The 17856-nt window shown below is 57.2% G+C and overlaps 1 protein-coding gene across 3 annotated transcripts in view; it reads left to right on the plus strand.

Annotated features, from left to right (window-relative positions):
* Positions 1–7416: 7416 nt before the first annotated feature.
* Positions 7417–17856, plus strand: part of BCAR1 (BCAR1 scaffold protein, Cas family member) — a 35262-nt gene continuing 24822 nt past the window's right edge. Inside the window, exon 1 of one of the 3 annotated variants that reach the window (XM_047790202.1) lies at positions 7417–7605. In XM_047790202.1, coding sequence (XP_047646158.1) covers positions 7594–7605 — 12 coding nt within the window. In that variant the 5' untranslated portion in view covers positions 7417–7593. Of the gene's footprint in view, positions 7606–11977; positions 12061–13053; positions 13159–17856 lie in introns of those variants that run through there. The other 2 variants (XM_047790203.1, XM_047790205.1) reach the window with 2 other exon arrangements.

The following is a 17856-nucleotide window of genomic DNA, read 5'->3' on the forward strand; positions in this document are numbered from 1 at the left end:
CACCCTCACTCTTGCTGTCTCCTGGGGGTTCAGGAGTTCCCGTCGTGGCACAGCAGAATCAACTCCAACTAGGAGCCATGAGGTTGTGGGTTCGATCCCTGGCCTTGCTCAGTGGGTTAAGGATCCAGCATTGCCATGAGCTGTGGTGTAGGTCACAGACGAGGCTTGGAGCCCTCGTTTCTGTGGCCGTGGCGTAGGCTGGCAGCTGTAGCTACGACTCGACCCCTATGGAACTTTCGTAGGCTGCAGGCATGGGCCCTAAAAATAAAAAAAAGAAAAAAAAAAAAAAGAAAAGGCGGTTGACAGCTGTGAAGCAGCGCAAACAGACTAGACTTGTGGCATCTGCTCCCTTCCGTGCATCCTTAGATGATAGGGAGCCAGCGAGGACAGACCCTGGGAGAACCAGAGCTGGCCTGGGTTCTGTGCTCGCAGATGGAGAACGGGTTCCTGCTGTCAGCCAGACCTGGGACCTCCCAGGATGAGCTGGACTTAGGTCACCATAGGCCTGAGGGCTGGTGAAGTCTCCTGCCTTGAAGATGAGTGGAGGGATTATCTGCTAGGAAACTGTTTAAGACCAAAGTCCTTCTCAAGAGCCTGAGACAGTGACCGCAAGAACAATCCCCCGAGATGTTCAAAGCCTCTGGGGCAGCTGTCCTGGCCTCCTTCCAAGCTGAGTCATGGCATTTAGTGTACCTCCAGGCTGCTGGCTGGCTGGGGGTGGCTGCGTCCTTGTTCCTTGTCTTGGGTTATTCAACAACTGCCCTGAGTCAGTAGACCCAGAGGCTAGAGAAGAAAGAAGCAGGCTCTGCTCACAGAGTGGGCTTTCCCACCCTCACTGGGAAAGGACATCAGAAGATCCAGGTCCTCGGGGCAACTCCGAGGTGCCTCGGCAAAACCTCTTCGTCTCCCCTGGGGCTTCATGAGCAGGGAAGGGTTTGGGCCTCCTGGGAGGGAGGGGAGCCTGGGGAGTAGAAAGCCTGGGCCCCGGCAAGGCAAGCCGGTGGGTGGAGGGCGGAGAGACCGAGTCAGCGATTCTGAGAGCAGCGGCAAAGAACTGCTTTAGCTGGGAGCCCATCCTTCTAGACCGTGCAACCCAGTCCTTCCAAAACTTCTGAATCAGGGCCCCAGCGTGGCAGGACTCTGGCGGGGAGATGGGGCGTCCACAAAAATAAAGCTGCATGGGGCTCCCCGGGGTTGTGGACGCGTCTCGGCTTTACTGAGCCCCACCTGACAGCTGGGATGAAAATGGACTTAGTATGAATCCTGTCCTGAAGCTCACAGGGCCAGCCTGGTGCCCAAACCGGGCCACCCTGCCCTGCCACTGGAGGTCAAAGGTGACAGGGAACCACATTCCTGCCAAAGTACGAACCTCCCTTCCTGCAGTGATTTCCCTCCATTTTCACAAGGGTCAGTCTCCCTCGGGCTCCTGGGGAGCAGGGAGACTTTCCCAGCACCCCTGGGGCAGACCCTTGGCCTCCAGGCAGCTCAGCAGTGGTGGGGGTAGGGCCCTGGCGTGCCTGCCTCACTGAGAACCGAACTGCTGCTCTGGGGACTCGCACTAGTGACCCCAATGTGGCATCCACTGTTTAATAATTTAGAGAATGTACACTGTTCAGCTGGGCAGCTGCATCCCTGGATTCAGAAACACAATGCCCTGGGGATTGTCTCCAGCCGAGAGTGAGATTCCACTCGTCACAGTCACTGAGAACACACGCCTGTTCCTGGAAAGGGGCTGTGGTCCCTGGGTGTTTACAAACATCATAGAAGACCAGGAGGCCCGCTCCAGAGCCCCGGGAGCTGAGGTGGGGGCCTGCGGCAAGTCCCTTCACCTCTGTCTCCTGCCTGCTCGGAGGTGACGGTGTCGGGGCTGCATGAGAACCTGTACATCCTAGAGCTTGGCAAACTTGGCAATTGCATTTCCCCTCAAAAGATGTTCTCTCTCTTTTTTATTTTTATTTTTTGTCTTTTTAGGGCCTCACCTGCAGCATATATGGAAGTTCCCAGGCTAGGGGTTGAATTGGAACTGTAGAGACCAGCATAGCCACAGCCACGCCAGATCCAAGCCACATCTGCGATCTACACCACAGCTCATGGCAACACCAGATCCTTAACCCACTGAGCGAGGCCAGGGATCAAACCCACATCCTCATGGATACTAGTCCGGTTGGTTAACCACTGAGCCACGACAAGGAAGGCCCCCTTTTTTCTCTCTCTCTCTTTTTTTGCCACACCGGATGCATATGGAAGTTCCCAGGCCAGGGATCAAATCTGAGCTGCATCTTTGACTTAAACCATAGCTGGGTCAATGCCAGCACACTTGGCAATTGCATTTCACCTCAAAAGATATTCGTAAAGAAAAAAATTACATGTGTGAAAACACTTTACTAAGTGCTATAAGCCAGACAAAACAGGATCAATGTTCTGTGATTGCATTTCTATGAGATATTAGAATAGGCAAGTTCAGAGAGACTTGAATGGTGGTTGCTAGAGGCAGGGGCAGGGGCAGAGGGAGTTGTTGTTCAATGTTCCCTGTCTAGGGAATGTTCTGTGATTTGTTTAACTGGTGTTTATTAATTGAGCTTGTAAGTTGTTCCTGTGTTTTCCTGATCATAAGGAAAGCTGCAAGTTACATCCTGGCATGTATATCTTTGGCTACTTGTGAATGCATTTTTTAGGATAAATTTGTGGAATTTTTCAGTCAAAAAGTCCATGCTGAAAAAAGAAAAGAAAGGAGCTCTCGTCGTGGCTCAGTGGTTAACGAATCCGATTAGTAACCATGCAATTGCCGGTTCGATCCTTGGCCTTGCTCAGTGGGTTAAGGATCCAGCGTTGCCGTGACCTGTGGTGTAGGTTGCAGATGCAACTCGGATTCCGCGTCGCTGTAGCTCTGGCGTAGGCTGGCAGCTGTAGCTCCGATTGGACCCCCTAGCCTTGGAACCTCCATATGCTGTGGGAGCAGCCCCAGAAAAGACCAAAAAAAAAAAAAAAAATCCATGCTGGATGCTGGGATCTACACTGAAGGCTGGAGCCACACGTCATGAGTAGCTGTTCCCATGAACAGTAAAAGGAGTCATTTGAACTAAGTGAGAGGAATCCTGGGGTTGGCCAAACGCAGAAGCTTAGTGCCCAGTGGGGGAGCAGCTTTGAGGGGGCATGATGTTCCCTGCTGTTTTATAAGGATTCTATGTCAGGTCCAGTGCCCTGAACTTTACCTGAGCTATTCAACTGAGTCATCTCAACCACCCAGAGAGTTTTATCGTCCCATTTCACGGATAAGGAAACTGAGCCCCAGGTTCATAACCCACATAAACAAGATCATTCAGCTGCAAGCAGAGCAGCAGGGTTCAAACCAGATAATCTGACTCCAGCACCCAGAGCCCCCTGGGTTGGCTGGCAGAAGCATTGGCTTACTCAGTCAAGGTTTCAAAACCTAGAGATTTTATAAAATAATCTGGATTTCTAGATTTTCTTGAACTAAATCTTAACTAAATCTGTTAACTGAAAGAACTCAAAAGAGCCCAAGCAGGAAAAATTTGAGCAAGAAAAAAAAAGGTAGCATTGGATTATATTCCAAAATATAAAGTAAACAGCCATGGAGTTCCCTGGTTGTCCAGAAAGTTAAGGATACAGTGTTGTCACTACTGTGACTCAAATCCCTGCTGTGGCAAGGGTTCAATCCCTGGCCCGGGAACTTCAGCATGCCGTGGGCACAGCCAAAAAAGAAATAAAATAAGTATCTATGGGTTCATACTGATGTAAATAAGTGTCTGAATAAATAAATGAAGGAGGAGTTCCTGTCGTGGCGCAGCTGAAACGAATCCAACTAGGAAACATGAGGTTGCAGGTTCGATCCCTGGCCTCGCTCAGTGGGTTAAGGATCTGGCTTTGCCATGAGCTGTGGTGTAGGTTGCAGATGCAGCTTGGATCTGGCATTGCTGTGGCTGTGGTGTAGGTCATCGGCTGTAGGTCTGATTAGACCCCTAGCCTGGGAACCTCCATATGCCACGGGAGTGGCCCTAAAAAGACAAAAATAAATAAATACAGGAGAAGAGACAAACTTCCCATACAGAATTCCCAATAACTGATGCAGATAACTCTATCTTCAAGGAGGCAGATCGTAACTGCTCACGCCTTCAAAGGGTATGGGGGGGGGGATGTCACTTTGTAGGGGAGTAACCTGACAAACACTACTCAGCTGGGTCGCCAAGGCCAATATCGCACCTGCAACAGTAAATCTTGCTAACAGTATACAGCCTTGAAATGATGCGATGCAAATGCCATTTTACCTCTGAGGTCTTCCTCCTAAAAACTCACAGCCCCAGTCTGATGGTGAGACAAACATGGGACAAATCCCATTAGAAGGACATTCTATTAAATTCCCGACCAGGAGTTTCTGTTGTGGCTCATTGGTAACGAACGTGACTAGGATCCATGAGGACTCAGGTTCCATCCCTGACCTCGCTCAGTGGGTTAAGGATGTGGCGGTGCCATGAGCTGCAACGTAGGTGTGGCTGTGGCTGTGCTGTAGGCCAGTGCCTACAGCTCCGATTTAACCCCTAGGCCGGAAACTTCCATATGCCACAGGTGCAGCCCTAACCACTACCACCCCCCAAAATTCCCTGACCAGTGCTCTTCAAAACTGTTAAGGTCATCAAAAACAAGGACTCTGAGGAAGAGTCACAGCCCAGAGGAAAAGGACAGTAAGGAGAAACGAAGGAGAACCGACTGGAGTGTGGACATTAGTTAACAAGGGTATGCCCGTGTTGGCTCCTTCCTGCTGACAGATGCCCAGTGCTCAGGTAGCATGATTGCACAGCGCCCACAGGTCCCTCTAAAGGCTCACTGCACTCTTCTGGGCCAGAGCGTCCTCTGCCAGAGGGGTCCCTCATTATCCCGGGGGTCGGGGGGAGAAGGAGCCACTGCCCAGGCCTTGGCCATTTGGACTCGGCAAAGCCTGGGGGACAGCGGTCGGGTTTGGGTGTCCGGAGGACTGCATGTGAAGCTTGTCGCTGCCCAGAATCACTCTGTGGCTATGTCCAAATTCCCTTCTCTCCCACTGCCAGGAGCAACAATAACCCCTGTCTCCCTAGGGCCCTGATCAGCCCTCAAGCACCCTCTCAGGGTGCTGGCACCTGCTCAGGCAGCCCAGCTGTTGCTTGGGGTGTAACTGCACCAGAGCCCACTCTCTGCAGGACTGAGTAGGTCATTCTGGGAGCATCTGCCTGCTGGGGTAGTGATGGGGGGAGCATCCGCTGCCTTTTCACAGACACCCGGTCATGCTGGGGAGGATGCTCTGTGCCCTGACAGGGCTCTTCCGGCTGCCCCCAACCCCTTACCCAAGGCCCAGGGTGCCTGCCTTGGAGTCAGTGAGGGTCTGGCCCAGGGAATCTTCTTCCTGTGCTAAGGGAGGGGTCAGTGATGGCTTTCCCAAGTAAGCAGTCATGGGGGATCAGTTGGACGCAAGGACTAGGTGGTTTGGAGGTCACAGTCCCAGCTGCACCCCATTTCCTGGGTTCCCATTTCCTGTCCAAAGATGGAGTCTTTCCCCACTGCTCACCCACTTCTGGCCTGGGCACCAAGATGGGGTCAGTGGGGAGAGGAGACAGAAGCAGTGGGCTATGAGAATCCAGTCCAAGTAGGAGAGAAAGACCGGGCAGAACCCGTGCTCCTGGGGGAAGGCTCAGTGAGGGAGGGGGCCCTGGTGGCAAAGAGGGGGGGCCTCTGAGACAGCAAGCGTGTGTGTCCTGGAGCCCAGGCGCCAGGCTGAGCTGCTGTTCCCAGCTCAGGAGCCTCTGTGCCAGCTGGATGTGGGCGGGTGGGCACGGGCAGGGCTGCCTGCCAGACATACACAGAGGGCCCTTTGAAGGGGTGGCAGCTGTCAGCTCAGAACCCCCTCTGCTTGCTGTGGCCCTGCCTGCCTCCTCCATAACGCCTTGCTGAGTACTAGGCTTGGGAAATTGGGTGCGCAACTGGGAACCCCTGCTCGAAGGGTCGGGGTGGGGGCAACCCTGCTCAGCTGGAGCAGGACGGGACCCCTGCTCATCACTCCCAGAACCAGGACCGGGGCCTCATGGCAGCTCTCAATGTCCTCTTTCTTGCATGCCTAGTACTGTCTCATTGCTGGTGGTTGCTGTTAGGACTCCCCCCAAAACCTTGTGGAACAAAGACCAAGGCAGCCCACCGCTTGGGGAAGAAGGCTGAAAAGCCTTCTAAACTGCAACGGATGACCTGCTCCCGGGGGATATGGAGGTCTGGGACCTCGCAGCCAGATTTGGAGCTCTGGGAAAGCCCACCTGCCACCTGTCACTGTCTTCCCGCTATTCAATCACCTTAGGCCTCCTGGCACCTCACGCCTGGCAGACAAAAGAGCCTGTCTCCCTTGGCACCTGCCCCCGCAGATTTCCTAAGGGGCTGGAGCTCTCTGTCTGTCCCCCAGGTTCTCCATGAGATGCGACTGCTGGAGACCAACCTCACAGAGCCAGCCTTCGTTCCCCGCTGGCCCCTGCCTTGGCCCCTAGAATCCTGGTCTAGGTGCTCCTTCATCCTCCCCAGGCAGTAGAGCAATTTCTCCAGGTGCAGCTTAGCCTAGGAAGGGCCCCCAGGGAGCAGGGACAGTCTGTATGTGGCCAGGGGCAGAACAAAGTGCTCAGGCCCCTGGTATACCTTCTGGTGGCTGAGGGATCTCAGAGTCTGTTAAATATAACATGGGAATAGCAAGGCCTACCTGGCAGGGGGCGGGGCAGCTGCGATGCCCAAGTATGTACCCAGTGCTTGGACACCATGTCAGGTGTGGAACAGCTGAATAAATCAGGCGTTTAACTCCCAGGAAAGGAAAGCTCAGGCCCTGGAATGCCCATCTTCAGTGTCTGAGGGCTGGTCTCTGGTGTAGGAATGGCCTGGCAGTGGGTGGCCCTTGTGTGGGGGTTACTGGGAGGCAGGATCCTCCCTAAAAGCCAGTCCAGCTCTGTCAGGGTGACCTGACAATAAGCCAGGCTGTTCCTAGGGAATCCGAGCTTCGCCATCCCTGGGGAGGGGCAGTCAGGAGGAGCCCTGAGTAGCGCCGTGTCGGGGGTACCGGGGGTGTCTGGGCTTTCAGCTGCGGGAGTGGGAAGGGTTTCTAGGAGCCCTGCTCGGCTGACGTGCGATCGCCCTCAGACACAGGGACTGGGAGGCTGGCCAGACCGCAGGGCACCCAGCCCCCTGGGCTAGGCAACGTGGGGGTGGGGGTACTGGCTTCCAGACTCGGCGGGCGCACAGAAGATGGTGCGACTCGAGGTGGCCCCTGAAGAATGGGTAAGGGGTGGAGATGGAGCCTCGTCGCCGCTTTGGGCCGACAGAAAAATGTCGGGGTCTGGGGTCCTCGCCTTTAACGCGGCCCCCGGCGGCGGAGACAGGAGGGGGAGGGGCGGCGCGGCGCATGCGCGGCGCGGGCTGGAGCGGCCGGACTGTCCGGCTGCCGGGAGCGCGCAGGATCCCGCGGGGAGCCGGGAGAGCGCCGGGACCCGGCGCCGGGGGTTCTGAGCGGCGCGGCCGTCCGGAGCGCCCAGCCTGCCGGCGCCGCTGCCCGCCCGGGCCCCGGGAGCGACGGCCAAGATGTCCGTGCCGGTGAGTACCGCCCGCCCGCCGGGACCCCGGCCCCGCTGCCCCGGGCCGGGCCTGCGACCTCGCGCCGCCCGCTGCAGGCCTACTGCTGCGGGGCCTCCGGGCTGGGGGTCGCGTCACCTGGGCCTTCTCGTGTCGGGGGAGTGGGGCAGCCTGGGGGCGTCTCCCCGAAGCCGGCCTCTCTGCCCCTTTCTTTCCATCCTCCCCCTGGAGAGCCGGGTCCGGCTGTGGTCCGTGCCGTCCCCCAGGAATACCTCTCCCCAGGATGGCCAGGCCTAGTGGGGAGAGGTCTTTTTCGCTCCCCCGGATCCCCCCTCCAGGATGACTGCGCCGGGTGAGGGCGCGGGGGTCTGCGTTGTCCCCCTGGGAACCACCTGGGACAGGTGTCTTGCCGTGCTCCGGGGATCTCACCAGGTTGGCCAGGCCTGGAGCCCGGTCCCTACTTCTCCCAAGACCGAGACACCCCTCCCCCAGGCCGGGTGGGGGATCTGCGCCTACCCACCCCGGCACCCGCGGAGCCATTCACTTTGCCGGGAAGTTTACCATTGTCGCTGAACCCCTCAAGGGTGCAAGGCCCCTCCTTTCTCCCCCCGCCCCGCCCCCACCCATGGGGGCTTCTCTTCTCACCTGACACCCCCCCCCCTCCTCCTTGGCCAGCAGGCGGGTTTGGGCAGCCCCCAGGCTCCACACTTAGGCCGGCCACGGAGGCATCTGGGCCCCGCCTCCTGAGGGTGGCAGGTGATCCTGGCCACCCCGGGGTCACCAGGCCTCAGGTGCCGGCCCCGGCCGGCTTCACAGATGCACAGATCGAGGTGGGGGCTGACACCCTGCTTCCTGTCCAGAAGGGGTGCCTTCTGCGGGAAAGCTGTGGCCTTCAGCCATTGTTTCTGGCTACTCGGGGCTTTCCCCTCTGACAGGAAAGGGCTGGGGCCCCGAGCGAGCGGAGTGCCTGTCCACCGGCCTGTTTCTGGAATTGCACCTCACTTGGCGGGACCCCATCCTTACGGGTGAAACAGACAGTTGGGGCTTCCTGGCAGGGCAAGCGGCCTTTTAATTAAGCACCATAGAGTGTGTGGAGATTACTGGAAGAGAGATGCTGTGTAAGTGCAAAGCTTTGTTATTATGGAATTAAAGATCCCAGCTCCTGCCCGCCTCCAGAGCGGTAATGCAGAGTTACAGATGAAAAAATTAGGGCTTCCAGCCCGTGCTGATGTGCCCCCTACCCCCATCTGTTCTGGTTCAGAGCATAATTGCCTCGTCTTTAGAAAGAAAGAAGACAGGAAATGCCTGCCAGCCCTTCTCCTGCTCTGCTTTCCTGCCCAGCTCCGGATCTCTTCTGGCTCAGGACTTGGGGGGACCAACCCTGACCCTGTGGGCACTGGCCCGGAGAGACAGTGTGGACCTCCTGAGCCTGCTTGGGCCTGGGTCTCCAGGGCAGGAGTGAACAGCAGTGACCTGGACCGCTTCAGAGCCTGCCAGCCTCACATTGGGAGGTGTGCTCTTGATTTGGTGTGGTTGTCCATAGTCACAGCAGAGGTCTGGATACAGAGCCTGTATGGCACCCAGACTCGCTGCCTTATAGCACTTGGGGCAGCCTTCTTGGGCTCTGTGCCTCAGTGGCCCCATCTGTAACAAGAGAGGGATGGTGGGACAGCTGGGCTCTGGGCACGGACACACAGGCACTGCTGTGGACACCTGCTGTGGAGACCTGCAGTCGAGGTCTGCTTGGTCTGTCAACACCCTTGCCAGCTCCAATTTGCTTCCCACCTTCTTGCCTGCAGTCACAGCCCTGGAGATTATACAGGGGAATTCAGGGGTCTCACCCCAGCTCCCTATGAACCTGAACCAGGCTGTCAGATCACTCTGGCTCTCTCCTGGGACCTTGGTCATGGGTGAGCTGGTGGCACTGGGAGAGGAAGTTCCTTTTTGGAGCAGCCGTGAAATGTTCAGAAAATTGCTTTCATGTGCTGCTGAGTGGTGAGGCCCTTGAAGGCTTCCAGGCCAAGCTTCCTGCTCAAGCCCTGCTCTGGGAACCCAGAATGGTGAGTGCCCAAGCGGTGCTCAGGGACACGTTTGGGTTTTAAGCACACCCGCTCATTTGGGCAGTCTTTTCCTGGACGGGCTGACGCAGGCACTTTGGCCCACAGCAATTACAGGATGGTTCAGAACAGGATGGGAGGTGACGGCGGGGAGAGAAGAGGTTGGGCAGGGTCAGGCTGGGCCACAAGTGACCTCCTGAGTCTTAGAGCTGTGGGACCTCCAGGGATCGGGTGGTCTCACTCTGTCATTTGACCCACATGGGAGGGGAAGGCATGCAGGGACCCCTTGCCTGGTGCTCCTTCCTCTGCACTGAGCTGAGGGCAGTGTTCACACAGAACCTGGAGACCCACTTCCTGGCTGTTCTCTGACATCCGCCCTACTCTTGGGCTTAGTTGTTCAGCGCCCAGGCCTATCTCTTCCCTCTGGGCGGGCAGGAAGCATTTGAAAGAAAAACGGCTGTGCCGCCCACCTCGGACCCCAGGTGGCCATTGGCATGATCCGTGTACAGGAGGGACACTGCCCCCTGGCACTGGCAGATGAGAAGCCAGCTTCCAGCTTGTAGAGCAGGTCCCTGCTGTTCCTGCCTCTTGTTTCCTGTCTGTGAAATGGGCACAGCCTTTCCAGCCCCTCCTCTGCTCCTTTATTGAGTGAGGGATCGGTCCTTTTAAGGACTGAGATGCTGACGTGTGTTGAGCACTTTCTGTGTGCCAGGCGCTGGGCTCAGGAGGACCTGTAGTCTTGCCTGGCCACTGAGAGACTGAACCAGGGTGGGAACCAAGTCTGGCAGGATCGAAAGCCAGAAAGTAAGCGTAGCCTCTGTAATTGTGGGGGCTGCGGCCTGTTGAGCCATGCACAGAGGCCGGGGCTGCTGAGAGAGCATCCCTCTGCTCATGGCTGGCTGAGCATGAGTTCATGTAACCCCCTCGGTACCCCTGGGAGACGAGGCAGCTGGAGCTCAGGCGGCCAGGCAGCTTGCTCAGGGCTGTGCAGCAGAGCCGGTGTAGTGCTGCGGGCCCCAGCAGCAGTCAGTGGAGATCAGTGGAGCGGGAGTGGCACCTGGCTGAACCTCTGCCAGCAGTCCTGGGGTGCCCTTTGTGCCTGGCTCTGTGCCAGCCACCACTGTGATGGGAGAGCTGGCCAGTGAGCTGGGAGGCTCTGCCCTGGGTTCACCGCTGGCCTGGGCAGCCAGGTCATGGACAGCTGGGGCCTGGGGGAACAGGCTCAAAAGAGGACAGTGGGAAGGACCTCCAAGTCCAAGGTCCTCAGTTCTGTCTTCAAAGCAGCTGGCAGGCCCCTCCTGCCCCTGGCCTTGCCTCTGCCTGGCCCTCCCTCTGCAGGAAGAGATCTCCAACCATGCTGCCTGCTCACCGTCACTCCTGCTGGCTCAGGCAGAGGCCTCCGTGCCAGGAGGCCCTCCAGGACTCCCATCTGTGGTTGTGCGTTTATCATTGCCATTATCTGGTTGCTGTCAGGCTCCTCCGGGCAGGACTCAGGCCAGCTCGGCTCCTCTCTCCGCTGCAGGGCCCCAGCCTGCCCTGGCCACCTGCCAAGGAAGGGGCCCTGGGAGCATCAAGGAGCCCCCCATCCCCAGACAGGTGTCTGTGTGTCTGTGCAGAGCCTGCATCTCAACCGCTCTCCGGGAAGCCTTGTTGGGGGCCGAGTGGTCCCCAGAGAGGCTGCTTCTGGGTGGGGAGGACAATCGTTGGGTCAAGGGCAAGGGCTCCAGAATGAATGGTGCTGGTTCATGGATACCTTGAGCGAATTCCTGAAGCTCTCTGAGCCTGTGTCCTTTGTGTTATAGGGATGTTCACAGCACTGGGCTCTTGGGTCTTTATGAGGACTTGGCAAGGTTTGCAGAAAGCTTTTAGTAAGAGGCTAATAAGTCATAACAGCTACTGTTATTGAGGTTATTATCTTTTTTTTTTTTTTGTCCTTTTAGCCTGCACCCGTGGCATATGGAGGTTCCCAGGCTAGGGATCTAAGCGGAGCTGTTGCTGCCGGCCACGGCCACAGCCACACCAGATCCGACCCAAGCCATGTCTGCGACCTACACCACAGCTCATGGAAACGCCGGATCCTTAATCTACTGAGTGAGGCCAGGGATCGAACCTGCAGCCTCACTGTTCCTAGTCAGATTTGTTTCCACTGTGCCACGACGGGAGGAACTCTGAGGTTATCTTTATCTTGCCACCATTGGCTGGTGCAGTGGCCAAGACTCACTCCTGGCTCCTGCACAACCAGCTTGCGGGGGGCGGTGAGCCATCTGCCCCCCCAGTTCTCCGTGGCCTGCTCAGTCTGCCTGCAGTAGCCCTTTCCTTATTGTCATTCCCACCAGGGCCTGAACAAGGGGATGACTCTGGCTGCTCCCTGCCCCCACCTGCCTATGGGACCCCTACCTCTTGAGCCTTGGATGGACAGGTACCGTCCTCACCCCGTAGATGGAGTGGCCTCCACTGGGGCCACCGGCTGGCCCACTGCCAGGCCAAATGGATGCCCTGCCCTGTGTCCCCCCAGGAATGCGTGCAGAGTTACAGGCAGTGAAAGCTGTTGGATCAGTGGGCACAAGCCTGACTTTGGCTTTGGTCAGCAGCCTGGTCAGCCAAGGACAGGCAGAGTGCTGGAGAGAAGGAGAGCACCCCTGAGGTGGGTCCTGGCCCCTTAAGGGTGGGGGCTCAATCCTGTGGGTGAGGCCTGTGGGCCTCAAGGCTGTGAGGGTGACTTCTGCTGGCCCCTCACTTCCCATGGCCCGTCAGGAGTCTGTGCTCACCTGAAGCCTCTTTGGCTTCAACTCAGCTCCTTGCTTTGATTGCATCCTGGTCAAACCCCATTGTTTCTTCGGCTTCTCTTAGTTTGCTGGGCCATTGTCTCCCTCTGTTCAAGAAAAAGAGCTGAGGACAGGTTGGGGGCTTTGGAGGTGGCAGTGGATGCCAGCTCTGGCAGGAGAGGTGGTCCCAAGTTGTGGGTCTAAAGTTAATCCCTTCTCTAAGGGGAATTAGAGGCGATGGGAGCTTTTCAGTAATTTCAGTTTATTGTTTAAACCCTGCCAAGTTCCAGTAAGGATTTGAAGCAGGTTATGATGAAAGACACAAACAGTCTGGGTTCATCAAAAGATCCAGAACTATGTCATGTATGGGGAAGGTAGGCCTGGCGTCAAAGCTCCGTGAAAGCCAGAGCCAAAAGGATAACACGGTGGTTTTAGGACTGCATTACCTATTTTTGGCATCCTTAATGCTATATGTTGTCTCCTCTGTGCTTTATTTTTACCAGGTGACACTCTTTCTGAGGTGGGATTTATATGTAGTGACGTGGACAGATGTTAGGTGTACGGTTGGATACGTCTTGACTAACGTAGACCCCATGTCACCGTCAATCAAATCAAGATAGCAAACATCTCCGTCATCTCAGAAAGTTCGCAAGCGCCCCCTTCCCAGGCCAGGGCGCCTCACCTCCTGTGAGGTGGCCAGCGATTCCGATTTCTCTCATCATGGTGTAGTTTCCCCTGTTCTGCAGTTCAATGTAAGTGGAAGCATGTAGAGTGTACTCTCTGGGGTCTCGCTTCTTCCATTCAGCACAGTGATTCTGAGATCTTCGTCCACGCGATGTGTGTCAAAATCACTCTCCGGAGTTCCCGTCGTGGCGCAGTGGTTAACCAATCCGACTAGGAACCATGAGGCTGCAGGTTCGATCCCTGCCCTTGCTCAGTGGGTTAACGATCCGGCGTTGCCGGGAGCTGTGGTGTAGGTCGCAGACGCGGCTCGGATCCCGCGTTGCTGTGCCTCTGGCGTAGGCCGGTGGCTACAGCTCTGATTCAACCCCTAGCCTGGGAATCTCCATATGCCGCGGGAACGGCCCAAGAAATAGCAACAACAACAACAACAAAAAAGACAAAAAAAAAATCATTCTCCTTTTGTTGCTGTGCTGATGAGGGTTCCGCTTTCGACTGTGAATTTAGGTACCTATCCATCCTCTTGCGTCTGGCGTCTTGGTGCGCTGCGTATTTTTAATACCGGAACGCTGGTGGTGGTGGTGGTGTAACACCCCATTTCAGTGTTTTATAAAACCTGATAGCCAATCGTATACACCCCGAGGCATGCCCAGAGCGTTGTCTGTGCCCCCAAAGGCCGGATTCCCCGGAGTTACACTGTCCTTCAGAGACCGGTTGTTGGGCACACCCTTTCTTGTTACAGCCTTCCCCAGATATCCAGGGTTTGAATTCCGTCTTCCCAGGTTGCCCGTGAGGTGAAGCCTCTCAGGGTTTTGAGTCACTTGTGTTTCTCCCAGAGGGCCTGGTGGGGAGAGGCTTCTAGGAGAGGATGGAGCCTATGGCAGGAGCTGCCCTGCCCCTCCAGCCTGGCTGCCCTGCCCCTCCAGCCTGGCTGCCCATCAAGACACCCCACAGGGGTGCTGCTACTCCTCCCAGTTCAACTCTGGGAGCCCCCCAGCCGGGGGGACACCCTAGCACTCAAGAAGCTAAGGATGGGGGGGCTTGAGAGCTACTCCCTGTGTCCCTGACACCTCCGACCCTAACACCTCTGTGCTCCGCTCTTCACACCAGGGAGTTGTCATGGCTGTGCTGTTTTTACAGATCTTTACTGTTATTCTTTTCTGCATAATGAGCCTTAGCAGAAGATTCACACATCTGCTCAAATGCCACCTCCTCAGAGAGGAACCCGAAGGCAGCTTATATAAAGTAGCCCCTGCCGCCACCCTGCTCTCTGCTTCGTTTTCCTGCAGAGCCCTTATCGCCAGAGGTGTTCCTCTGTTGTCTCTTTGCCCCCCTGCCACACACACACACACACACCCTGGAGGGCTGGTCTGTGATGAGGGCGTGTGTGAGTGTGCTGCCGACGCCAGGGTGCCCTGGAGTGTAGGTTCCCTGGAAGACAAGGACTCATTTTCCCGCAGCAGTGTCCCAGCAGGGAGTGGGTTTCGTAGTAGGTGTTAGTGATTCACCCCACAACCAGCCACCCCCCACTCTGCACACGAGGGAGGGAGACCCTGTCCCCCCCTCCCCCGGCCCTCAGTCAGCTCGGGGAGCTGGGGGAGCTGGGGGCAGCAGGGCTTCCCAGAAAGATTCTTACTGCAGGGTCTCAGATGAAGTTGGGGTTTTGTTCCCCTGTGGTTTAGGGTATGCGTGTGGGGAAGCTCGGCAGATGCAGCAGGCGCTGGGGGAGCAGGGAGGGCTTGGTGGAGTGTACCCTACGTGAGGTGTGGGCCCAAAGGAGTGTGCCTGGTGGGGCAGGGCTGTCGTGTGAGGGGGCCCCCTGCGCTGCATCCTGCAGGTGCCTGGGGTGCTGCATTTAACAAACGCTAATTAACCAAGGCTGTGGAAGATGCAATGCCAACTGAGGGTCCTGTGCCAGGTGGAATTACTAACAGTCCCTGCTTCTGTCCTAGTAGGACACACCTGGCGAGGACACGGGCCCAGGTGTCCGGGGCACCTGGAGCCTTTCTCTGAAGTTGGTGCAGGTGGGATGCCCATGGGGGGTCCAAGGAGGAAGAAAGAGCAGCCACTTTCTCAACGGCTGCTGTGGCTGTGCTTTCTCAGGGCCTGCTTCTTCCTATACTCCCACCCCACTGCCCCCCACCCCCGGCTCCTGTCCTGTGACACCACAGGCCCCCTGACCCCAGCCAAGTGTCTGGGCAACACTGGTGCCCCTCTGAGGTGTCTGTGGGTGTTGGCACCTGTGCTCTTGCGGAAGCAGGCTGAGGGGCAGCAGATGGCATGTGAAGTCGCCCCCTCCCACTGCCCCGGTAGACTGGAGCTGGTTGCCATGGGGAGAGGCAGCAGCAGATGGCCGGCCGGCCGGGACTGCTTCTTGACCACACCCTGTCCCTGCTGCCCAGGCTGTCAGCCCGAGCTGGGCCGCTAGGCTTTCTCTCTGAGGATGGTCTTGTCCCCGTGCCCCTCTTTTCCCACCCCCGTTTCCCCTAGGCAGTGTTAAGGGGCGGCTGCGGGGTGAGGACCCGGGGAGTCGGGGCACAGGGCCAGCAGTCTTCCCATTACACACCTGGGCTACCTGCCAGGAAGGCGGCGGTTCTCCGTGGCATGTGGGGAGGTGGAAAGGGTGGTACAGAAAAGAAGGGGGACTCGGGCCAACGGCACCCCGGGCCTAGGACTTGGGGCCCCTGGGAAGTGCTCCAGGGCCTGGCCCTGCTCTCCCTGCTCCCATCTAGGGAGTAGAGCCCCTTTAGGCAGGTGCCTCTGCTGGTCTTTCATTTTCAAATTAGAAAGGCAATGAAAAGAACTAGGAGAGTGCTGCTCTGTGAAAGAGCCAGAGGGGGAGGGGAGGGAGCTGCAGGATGGGGGCGGCGGAGGGGCTGGATTTGCTGGGATCCAGGCCTGTGGGTTCCCGCCCCCACCCCTTGGCTCTGCTCCCACACCTTCAGTCCTGGTCCTGGTCCTGCCCCCCTGCGCCCAGGTCTCTGGGGACTGACCTGAGGCAATGCTAGAGGGAACCACAGGCTGGGGACCAGCGCCCCCACTACTGTAATGACAAGTGGACCTCTCCTTGGCTCCTCCACCCTTAGAGAACCCAGGAAAGCTCTTTATGGCTCCAACACTCTTTCTGAGGTCACCTGGGGTGCCTTTCTGTGGGAACACGCCTGGGTAGCTGAGTTGTAGCTCTCTCACTTCCTGGAGGTGTGACCTGGGCGAGGCAGTGCCCTTCTCTGAGCCTCTGAGGGGTGGTAGCTCTGTCCCGGTCCCTAGCATGGCATTGGGAACTGACTGACCCCAGGTGTGTGGACTGTCGGGCCTGCGACCGTGGTTTTTGATACAGCCAGGCCTGCCTTTTCTCCAGGCCGTCCACAGGGATCCCTCCACCCTTGGCCTAGGGAGGTCTGGCTCAGGCTTGCCAGTGTGCATAGCCAGCCCAGGGGCAAGGCATCGGCACCCGTGGCCCTCCAGATACATCATTTCTTCCTGTCCCTGGGGCTGGCAGCACTCACCTCCGGCCTCAGGAAATCCTCTCCTGCTGCTGCTCCCGGAGCCGGCCATCAGCTGACCCCATCCAGCCACCCTCCGTGCTGCTGGGGAAAAAAGGCTTTAGGAGGGGAAGGGGGCGCCTGAGTCATGCCTCTACAAGTCATTTTAACTCACTCTTTTCGCTTGTCATCAGTATTTTCTTGCATAATTTCGTTCTTGAAAGTGGCCATCTTAATAGCTGCCCAGTATTCTACATTTAGGCATTTAGGTTATGCCCTCTCTTTGCTGTTAAAAATGCTGCCACAGGCATTATTGGGGCTAAAACAAGACTGGTTCTTTTTTTTTTTTTTTTGTCTTTCTGCCTTTTCTGGGGCCGCTCCCGTGGCGTATGGAGGTTCCCAGGCTAGGGGTCGAATCGGAGCTGTACCTGCCAGGCACAGCCACAGCAACGCCAGATCTGAGCCGCATCTGCGACCTACACCACAGCTCACGGCAACACCGGATCCTTAATCCACTGAGCAAGGTCAGGGATCGAACCCGCAACCTCATGGTTCTTAGTCGGATTCGTTAACCACTGAGCCGCGATGGGAACTCCAAGACTGGTTCTTTGTGCAGTGGGTCTGACCTAGAGAATAAGACCCCAGAAGCCCGAGAGCAGGAGCAGGGTCCCATGTTCTCTCCACCTAGGGCCTGGGGTCAGCAGCAGCCGTCACCCTGGTGGACACTTTAGTGGACAGATGAGAATCACAGTCCCTGTGTGCTGGGCCCATGGTCTTCCCTGCACTGACAGTAACCCCTCCAGGCCCTGAAGAGAGGGGTTGGTGACATCCCGGCCAGCCTGTGAGCGCAGTGGCAGCCTGGTGTTAGGTGCCTGGGGTGAGTGACCATGGTGGGCGGCTCTGTCCAGCAACACCTTCCCCAGGCCCATCCCCATCAGTGTTCTCTCCTTCCTGCCCACCCAGCCCCTTGCACGGAGTGCGGCTGGACCTCACTTCTGAACTCAGGTGAGTTTGAGGGGGTGCTTGAGTCTCAGGTGCCTGTCTTTTGGGGGTCTCTGAGTGCAGCAGGGTCTTTGGCTTTCCTGCCCCTTGATTCCCTTTCTGCCCTGTCCTGAAGGTGACCCAGGGAAGTCAGGCTGGACTGTGGTCTAGCAGTCCTACCATCTGTTCCGTGGCCACCAGCTCTGTCCCTTCTGTGGCTGAAGTCTGGGATGGCGCAAGCATGGTAAACCAGGTCTCAACATCTTCGTCTGGGAAATGGGGCTAATCGTGAAGCGTGTTTTGCAG

Source organism: Phacochoerus africanus, chromosome 8 (assembly GCF_016906955.1).
Source record: "Phacochoerus africanus isolate WHEZ1 chromosome 8, ROS_Pafr_v1, whole genome shotgun sequence".
Classification (NCBI taxonomy): Eukaryota; Metazoa; Chordata; class Mammalia; order Artiodactyla; family Suidae; genus Phacochoerus; species Phacochoerus africanus.